This window comes from Nyctereutes procyonoides, unplaced genomic scaffold, assembly GCF_905146905.1.
Source record: "Nyctereutes procyonoides isolate TBG_1078 unplaced genomic scaffold, NYPRO_anot_genome, whole genome shotgun sequence".
NCBI classification, from domain to species: Eukaryota; Metazoa; Chordata; class Mammalia; order Carnivora; family Canidae; genus Nyctereutes; species Nyctereutes procyonoides.
The window spans coordinates 16,904,092-16,913,600 of NW_026575155.1; the positions used below are offsets into that span (position 1 = coordinate 16,904,092).

Here is a 9,509-nt window from a genome sequence, read left to right on the forward strand (position 1 = left end):
ATGAACTGCGGGGCTTTGTCTAGAGTGCCACCCTGCTGTCCCCAGCTGCACAGGCCAGCACAGAGCCCCTCCGCCCCAGGCCCACCCAGGCCGCCCTCGGGGTTCTCGCTCGGGGCCAGTCGGGACAGGCCCCGCGTGTCCTGGGGCTTCCTGGACCCAGGCCCCCCTCCTAGACAGAGCCACCTCCCAACCTGCCCTGCTGCCTCCCGCCCTCGCTCCCTGGAGGCCATGGACCCTGCGAGCCATTCCACGAAGGGAGGATGGTGGACAGCGAACGCCCCCCTTAGAGGACAGGGTAACCGGGTGCACACAGACGAGCGCCCTACAGTCCCCGTCCGCATCTGGAGCTGCCCAGGCAGGTGGGAGTCCTGCCCCCCGCCCGCCCCGGGACCCTGGTATGCAGGGAGGGAGGTATGAGGAACCAATCCTCCCTGCTGCTCTGGGGGCCAGAAGTCCCCTGGGACCCCGCCCACCAGCTCCCCTCTGCCCCCTGCAGCCCCGTTGGACGGTGGCCCAGGGAAGCCCCACCTGCGTCCTCGCCCTCCCTGGGCTGCTGCTGAAACCCCGGCCCCGCACCGGAAACATGATCCACGTGTGTCAAATACAGCACCGCAGGCGTCAAGGGGACACAACCGTGCGAAAACACAGTCACCAAAATGCTTTCAGAGCGAATGACGCACAGATGCAGGCTCTGCCACTGAGGCACTGACGGGGCGGGTTCTCCCGCCCACGGAGCAGGATGCAGATCTGCGATGGGGTGCGGCTGCCTGTGGCTTCACCCGTGACGGGCCTGGCGCAGCCAGTGTGGCAGCTGCATCACCTCTGCGTCCCTCGCCCAGTAGCGGGGTCGGCGTCAGGGCTCCGAGAGGCTCCCCGCCCTGAATCTCACCCACCGGGCCTGCCAGGAGCCCGCGGCCCCCTCAGGGAAAGCGCACACCCCGCTTTCACCAGGAAGGAGCCCCCAGCGCCGAGCCCCCGAGCGCCAGGGCCACCCGCTCTGCGGGGACGCCAGCTGCAGCCTGTCACCCACACCGGTGCCCTTTTCCTCCGGGCGACCCCCAGACGTGCAACACATGGGGTCCCCAGCCTGAACCCCGGCTGGCGCCCGCTGGACCCAGAGCCGCACCAAGTGGGGCTCAGAGGGATGTCCCCACACCTGGATGCGCAAAGGCCCAGGGGCCTCCACATGAGTGACACAAATGTTACCCCCGGGGGTTGCCCCCACTTCTCCCCATGGCTCGGGAGCTCACGCTCACACACGCTCGCACCCTCGTGGGCACGCACATGTGCACACACCTGCACACGCTCTGAGAGCACATGTTCACTCGCGGGGCACACCTGCCCGCCCCTGCCTGGCTGCGGACGGGGCCCACCCTGAGGATGCCAGCAGGAGGCCCCGGGCCTGAGCTCTGAGTCCACAGGGCCCCTTCCACCTTCTGCCCCACGCCCCCTCCCGGACCCAGAGGCACCCGAGGGTACTGGCTTCCGGGGCCCAACTCCCCCTCACTCCACGGGGCAGGTGGCAGGGGGGTCACAGAAACCCAGGCCCCCCCCGCCTTCAGGCAGGTCCAGGGTGTTAGGAGGCAGAGGGAGGGTAATATCCAAGGACCAGGTCCCCCCGTCGCTCCCCCAGACTCAGACTGGGGACAGAGAAGTAGGCGCCCCCTGCCCCCTAAGCCAGGAGCTCAGAATCCACCTAGGAGGGCAGGGGCGAGGGGCGACGAGGTGGGGTTACAGGGGTGGGGCGGGGAGGGATGGGGTGGGCCGCCGGGAAGCAGGCGCAGACCCCACGGGCCCTGGGGGTGGCTGATTTTCCCGTTTGTGAGTAGTGAACAGTAAGCGCCGCGGCCTAATGGCAGAGAATTTCTAAAAAGGAAACTGAGGTCAGGGTGGGGGGGCCGGGCCCCCCTGGTGGCGGTGGGGACGACCGGGTGGCCTCTTCGGCGCTGGGGAATGAGGGGTGGGGGCTCTGCGACGCTGTCTGGGGAGGCTAGGGGAAGGGCAGTGGTAGGGTGTGGGGCAGGGGCCCTCCTGAGCCTGCAGAGAGGCTCGTTCCCCTAAGGGCACATTCCGGGGCGCCGAAAGCCACGGAAATGAAAAGCCTCAGCAGCGCGACAAGTGCCCAGACGTCTGTCCCCAGCGGCCAGCGGCTCCCAGCCCCGCGCAGCTGTGAAGCACTGGGGGGGGGGGGCTCACCCTGGGTGCCCCCGCTTCCTGGGAGGTGCGGCTCGCGGTCCCCTTCCCGGAGGGGCCCCAGCACCCACCTGCAAGGTCGGCGGCTCCCCAACTGCACCCGGGAGGCCTCTCGCCTGCTCCCAGGCGCCGCCAGGAGGGGGCGTCGTGCCCACGCAGTGTCTCCCAGGAACCGCTTCGGGGCCTCCCAGGGGACCCCAACGCCCAGACTGCAGCCACCCTCCTGCAAGCTCCCGGTTAGAGGAAGTCTGCGGGCAAGGCTGGCGCCCCCGAGAGCAGCCCAGGAGGGGCGGGGGGCACGTCCTGCCCCCCAAATGCAGAAGAGGCCGCCCCCAGGGACCCCGCGCTGCCTGAGAGCTTTTAAAGTGCAGGTCTGTCCCTGGGGCCTCCTGGCTGCTTCCTCCAGCTGCGGGATGAAGGGCGGAGGCCGGAGTGCCCCGCGCACCCCTGCACCTGGCCCTCTGGGGTCCCTGCTGCCACCCTCCAGGTTTCCTCCTCCGGGGCCGCCTGGGCTGGTGGGCAGGCTGTGTGCATACCCAGGGCTGCGCACAGCCCCCTCCCCGCCCGGGTCGCGTGAATGAAGGAGACAAGGCAGGGGGAGGGGGTGCCCTAGACTGGGTTCTGGGCGCCACCACGCCCGTCCTGGGGAGGGGCCCACCTGTCCGTGCTCCCGGGTGACAATGCTCCGGGGCACCAGGCACAGATGAAGGCGAGACACTGCGATCCTGACACCTGCGGCCCAGACTTGTCGTCCTACCCCGTCCCCCTCCGCACCCCCACCCCTCACCCCTTCCCTGTACCCAGCCTCTCTGAGCCTACCAGTGACCCAGCCCCGCCAGGCCCCTTTGGGCTCCCGCAGAGTCCTGCCACCCTGGCCTCTGGTCTCCGTGGAGACGAGCTAGGATCACCCCATGCCACCCACCGCTGCTGCTCCCCCGACCAAGAACCCACACCCAGGACACGGCCCACCACGATGTCCCCCCCATGATGGCCCTGCACCTCACAAGCCACGCGGCCCAGAACCTCGGATGTCCTCCAGGAGCGAGCAAGCATCTTGGGGGCCCCTGCGCCAACCCTGTCCAGAGCCGCTGGCCCAGCTCGGGGGGAACAAAGGGGGGGGGGCCTGCGGTCGGAAGACTGGGGCTGCCTCCTGGGGTCACGGAGGCCAACAGTTGGAAAGGGCTTCTCACCCCAGAATCCTGCCTGCCAGGCCCCACCCCACCCTGCCTCCCGCCCTGAGCCCGGGGCCCCCGCCTGCAGCCCCGCCTCGTTCCGCAGAGGCCTTGTCCACGCCGCCGTCTGTCCCGCCTGGCCTGGGCTCTGGGAGACCTGCCCCACCCTCAGACGCACCTGCATCTGCGCAGCAAGGCCAGTCCCCAGCCCGCCGACAGCAGGTCGGCACCACGCGCCCACCGCCCGCAGGCATTGAACCCAATCTCCCCGTCGCTACAACCTGGGCCTGTGCGAGGGGTCTGGCAGCGGCCAGCCCCCCGAAGGGCCCCGTGAGTGCACACCAGCCCGAGGACCTGCGTGACCCTGGCCGTGGCTTCCCGGCACGCCCCGCCAGCTCTACCGCCCAGACCCGGGCCCCGCATGCAGCTCAGGCTGTCCGGCCCTCCGTCTACCCGCGGCCTCCTGACTCGACGTCCCACCGAGCCCTGCCCCCTCCTCCCTGCCCCCTCCTCCCAACCCCGGGCCACCCTGGCCTGGCTGCCACGTCCAGCCCCGAGTGAGCATTTTCCCTCCTCCCAGGCGCAGGTGTCAGGGTACCTTCCTGCCCCGCTGCGGTGGGGACGCCCGAAAACCCCAGCCGCCGCCCCCCGACAGCCTTACAGCGAAGCCTGCAGAAGGGCAGGCCGAGGGGGGGTGGAATCAAGCGCCCGTCTCCCCAGCGTGGAGCCCCCCACACCCAGAGCCAGGCCCGCCGGCCACAGGAGCCCTCGGCGACACGGTGCCAGGCTGCTGTCATCGGGGCCCCGGCCTCGGACTCGGGGCCAGGACGTCGGGAGCCAGGGTAGGGGCCGCCAAGGCGCCCGCGCTTCGCCCCCCACCCCGGCTCGCTCACACAGCCTCACGGCGGAAAGCTCAGGTGCCTCTCAAAACGGGACGGAATCAAAGTGGGTTTGTTTGTTTTTTTTTTAACCATTTGAAGTCCTGATGAGCCACGTGCAAGCGTGTTGGGAGGACTCCAAACGCAGTTCAATACGATTTACTCGACTTTTATCTTTCGTCCCGAGTCCCCGGTGTTTAGAACTGGGTCATCTTTTAACTCTGCAGCAGCCTTCGGGGCAGAGGGGGCGGGCTTTATAAATAACCTTTATTATTACTGTGCAGGTTGATTCCGTTCCCAGGGCTGCAGGAAGCATGAAGGTACATGTCGGTGACTCATCCCCCACCGGGAGGCTGCGTGTGCTAGGACAGCGGCTGGGCTCGGCGCCGCCCGGGGGTCCTTCTGGGGCTGCCGCTGCCCGCGGCCCACGGGGTGGTCTCCGTGCTTCTGTCCCCCGAAGCCGGGGGGGTTTTGCTTGGGAACAGGCTGACTTGGCTTCTGTGTGGTTTGCAAATCACGAGTCCCAAGGCAGGCGCTGCAGGCGGGAGCTCAGGGCGGGGACGCTGGGGGGGACCTCGGTCCTGCTCCCCGAGGCCTGCGGGCCTCTCCCCTGCGCCAGACCCCCCGCCAAGCATTCCAAACTGGGGTCCTCATGCCCCCGGGGCGTGCCACTGGGAACGAAGGGCCATCGGGCTATCACGGGGAGGGGACCGGGATGAGCAATCTGCAAATAGAACTGGAACCACGCTGCAGACCGGCGCGCGTGGGGCTCTGACACCCACGCCGCTGACCTCCTGGTGAGGCCGCTCGCGCTCAGTGGGTCTCCAGCCACCAGGCCTCCTTTCCCTGTCACTTTGTTCTTAATGTTAAATTTGATAAATAAAAGCTCTGGGTAGAAACTCCAGGAAGGGGGTCCCCCGGGGGGCTCCATCAGTGAAGCGTCTGCCTTCAGCTCAGGTCATGATCCCCGGGTCCTGGGATCGAGTCCTGCATCAGGCTCCCTGCTCAGCAGGAGCCTGCTTCTCCCTCTGCCCTTCCCCTCATGCTCTCCTGTCTCTCTCTCTCTCTCTCTCTAATAAATAAATAAAATCTTAACTAAGAAAAGAAAGAAACTCCAGAAAGATACAGTGATGTCATGGTCATTAGCGAGCCAGCAGAGCCTCCTAAATCGGGGTGGGGTGGCGGTGGGGCAGCAGACCCTCCCTCGGAGGAACCAGCCAGTGCCGCTCTTGGGGGCGCCCGTGTCTGAGTCGGGGGCCGTGGGACAGCAGGGCCAGCCCCGGGGCACGCAGGCAGACCTGGGTTTCTCTGCGTTTAGGGCCGCGGGGGGATGGCTCATTCCTGGAACAGGTGCAAGGCCTTTCCCCAGGACGCCGCACAGGTAAGTACTCGTGAAGCCCTCAGATGGCGGCGGGTTCTCACTTTGAAGCGGGTCCCCACCCTGTTGGCATTTCCACGGCGAGGCCTTCCCCAGCCCTTTCATCTCTGCCCGGCCCCCTCTGCCCGTCGCCTCTCCCAGGCCAACCGCTAGGGCCGCCCAAGCAAACCCAGGCCCCCAGCCGACCGCGTGCAGCTGTGCCCTCCGCCCAGCGCGATGCCCCCTTACCTGTGCAGGGCTCCCATGGCGGGGTGCCCCGGCCTGGGGTCGCTAGGGCCAACAGCGCCACACACAGCGTCAGCAGGACAGACATGAGGGGTCCGGGTCCCAAGCTCCATGCAGGGGCCCTGCCCTCGGCCCGCGGGGAGGCAGCTGCTCCTCAGACACCTGGGCCAGCCGTGTCGGGGTGGTGGCAGGGGACGGGGGCCCCGGGGCAGTCACTGTGGTGGCCACATGCCAGGGTCCGGCGACAGGGACAGAGGCGGCTGGGTGGCAGCCAAGCTCCTCCGGGCTCGGCGGGGGGAGGCGGGTGGTCCTGGCGGGTCGGGCTGCAGCCTAGCTCATCCCCGCACGGGCCTGGGTCCTGCCTTGCAGGTGACAGGTGAGAGCATCCCAGCGGCGGCACCGGGATCAGTCATTGGCAAAGCACGTTGTTCCCAAAGGAAAGAGAAATAGACGGTCGGGCCGAGAGCTGGGGGCAAACCAGAAACCCCGGAGACCCCGTCTGCTCGGGTGCTGCTCGCAGGCCGCTGCCCTAGGACAGCCGCCGCCGGGCCGGGCGCAGCGCCTCCGCCGGCTGGGCTGACAGGCAGTGGCCGTCCCCACGAGGGGCCGGGCCGCCAGGAAGGCTTTTATCTGGTGCCCGGCCCTCCCGAGGGTGTGTGGGTTTGTCAACTGTTGGGTTTCAGGAATTCCCCTCCGGAGGGAAGCCAGTCCTCCCCGGGAACAGCTAATGAGGAGGCTCGGGAGGCTCGCCTGGGGGAGGGGAGCGCCCAGCTCAGGCGGGAGCTCCACGTCGCGGCCCAGGGGGCCACCGGGGTCCCAGCACTCAGAACCTTGGGGACCGCAAGGCCGCCCCAGGCCCCACAGCTCTTCGGTGTGGCTGCTCCTCGTCCACACGCCCTGCCCTGCGCCGACCCCTCTTCAGAGCCTTCTGGGGCCTGCGGGGAGCTGCCCTGCGTGGGGGGGCCCTGCGCCCCAGTCCCACGTTGCTGGCTTTCCTGGTCACGGGCCCCTGAAGGGACGTCTGCATCATAGCTGCACGACAGTGTCTGCAAAGCCCCCGCCCCAGGTCTGCGCAGAGGCCTCGTGAGACACGGGTGTTTGTGACGGGGACGGACCCCCGCAGGGAGGGTTTGTTGGGGGCACTGGGCGCAGGGCATGGGGGACAGAGACAGATAGAGATAGAGACGCAGGGACAGAGAGAGGGAGGCAGAGGGAGTGTGCAAAGCTCTGCGTGAAACTCACCCTGTGCCCGGAGAGACCCTCCCTCTGTCCCTAGACAGGAAGGCAGGCAGACAGACAGACAGACAGACAGGCATGTCCTACAGCTACTACCCGACGCCCTCCACCCTCGTCCTGCGGTTCTGGTTACCTGAGGCCTCAGGAGGGAAACCTGGGAAGGCCCGCAGTGCCCCTGACTGTCCGCTCGGGGATCCCTGCCCGCCCAGCACAGGGACAGACCCTTCCCGGCCGCACGGGGCAGGCGCCCATCACGGCGTGGGGGGGACGCCGCCCCCCAGAAGCGGGGCAGGCCTCACCTGCAGAGAGAGGCCAGCTGTCTGAGCTGACGGGCAGCCTCCCATGCGCCCGGCCCCATGGGCGAGAACCTCGTGGGTGTCGGTGGCCCTGGGCAGTCACAGGCTGGCACTTCCCGCACAACCCAGACCCAGGCCGCACCACTGTGACTCCCGCAGCCTCGCCGCCTGACCGCTGACATCCGACCCGCGCCTCCTGCTGGCCTTCAACTGGTTGGATCCTATTCTAACAGCCAGATCTGAGGAATCCCAGTTAGGCTACCGTGAGACCCCCCCCCTCCCCCGGGAAAGCTCCCTTCAGTCGCGTTTGATCCGTTGACACCAGGATCCAGCGACACAGGCTCCTTAGTGGAAACCCCGTTCACGTTCACAACTTAGCAAACTGCGCCCGAATGCAGGAAAACAGCTCAGAACTTCCAGACTGGTCCCCGCGTCACCCCAGACACGCCACTTAAATGCTCCAAGTCTCAACGTCCACACCTGCGGTAAGTGCCAAGGAGGCCTGCGCGGCGCGATAGCCCATCAACCAGGGGCCAAAGCCGCACCTATGCAAAGGGGTGCTACACACCCGGCCCGACGACGCTGGGGGGACACGCACGTGCAGGGGTCCCTGTCCCTCTATGGGCCCCGAGCCCAGGACCGCAAGACAGGAAGCCCTCCCTGCAGGCTGCTGGCCTGGGAATCCCTCAGCCCCCGCCCGGAGGTCACGTGGATGCAGAACCTGCCGAGACCGGTGGCACCAGGGGAAGAGCAGAGCAGGTCCTGGGCTGTCCTGTGACTGCTCGGAGCCCGCCCAAGCCTCCCGCTCCCGGGTCTGCTCGCCACCTCCATGGCGACACAGAAAGTCTGTCCCTGAACATCCAACTCAGGTACCTGCGGTCACTCCCCGGGTCCGCTGCGGTGACAGAGGAGGGCCTCATGCCCGGCTGGGGACACAGGTTGCTCCAGCAACACGCAGGGCGCCCACCTCGTCACGTGGCAACAGTGCTGGGGAGCACGGCCACGTGGATGGAGCGGGTCGGCCTCCCTGCCGGGCCCGGTAGACGTTTCCCGCCCCGGGAAGGACGGTGAGGAGACGGCACAAGTCAGATCAGAGGACTACGATGTTGAGCTCAACCCGCCCATCACCCAGTCTGGGGCCCGGTGGGACTAAGCCGTCACCTACGGGGGTGGGTGACCCCAGCGGCTCAACATAAACATATTGAATCCTCTGGAGTATGTGCCCTAACTTGACGGTTAGTGACCCCGGGGCTAAGGGGGTTTGAGAGGGTCTCCGGGGAAGAAAGAGCACCTGGCGTGTGACGGGGAGTCCCCACCGACCCTTGGCAAGCTGGCCCCGGCCACCAGCCCACCGTCCGCAGGAGCGCAGGCCGGGATCCGATTCTGGAAGAGATTTAATAAGAGACGGCTCGTCACTGACCGAGGGAATAAGAGTTTGCTTTTCCCATCAGGAGATGAGTCCTAGGATGGCAGCGCCAGTAATCCTGTCTGCTAAAGGGTGGCTGCAGATATTTTCCCCATCACTTTTTTTTCCTTTTTTTATCCTTTAGTTTAAACCATTTTTCTGATGCTTTTGTCTTTGGCCAAGTATTTTTTTTTTTTTTTTTTTTTTTTTTAGATTTTATGTACTTATTCATGAGAGACCCAGGGAGAGGGAGAAGCAGGCTCCCTGCGGGGAGCCCAATGTGGGACTCGATCCCAGGATGCCCTGAGCCAAAGGCAGACGCTCAACCCCTGAGCCCCCCAGGTGCCCTGTCTTTGGCCAAGTATTTAATAACTTTTATTGAGTCAGCAACATCTCCCTTAAGAGTATGGTCTTCGGATACAACTTGTCGAGGTCTCTGCTATTCCGCTGTGTGCTTCCGCTGGGCTCCCCGTGCCACCTGGGGTGTGATCTGGGGTAGCTGGAATGCACCGACGAGCTCTGCTCCAGAAGGCTGTCGTGCACGCACCATGTATTAAGTGCCTCTCCTTTCCCCACCACCTTGAAATGTCACATTTATGATGGATTAGGCCTCCACACATACTTGGAACTCTTCCATTCTTCGTTGTTCTACTAATCTCTTTGTCTATTTCCTTTGCCAGCACATTATTTCGGTGAGTGTTTACAGTAAGTGTTCAGACCTATAGA

General features: G+C 66.0%; 1 protein-coding gene across 1 annotated transcript in view; it reads right to left on the bottom strand.

Moving 5' to 3' along the window:
- TSPEAR (thrombospondin type laminin G domain and EAR repeats) overlaps positions 1-6,431 on the bottom strand; it is a 164,767-nt gene extending 158,336 nt beyond the window's left edge. Inside the window, exon 1 of the mRNA XM_055313551.1 lies at positions 5,850-6,431. Within this exon, the coding sequence (XP_055169526.1) occupies positions 5,850-5,934 (85 nt within the window). The 5' untranslated portion in view covers positions 5,935-6,431. The remainder of the gene's footprint in view (positions 1-5,849) is intronic.
- Positions 6,432-9,509: the final 3,078 nt, after the last annotated feature.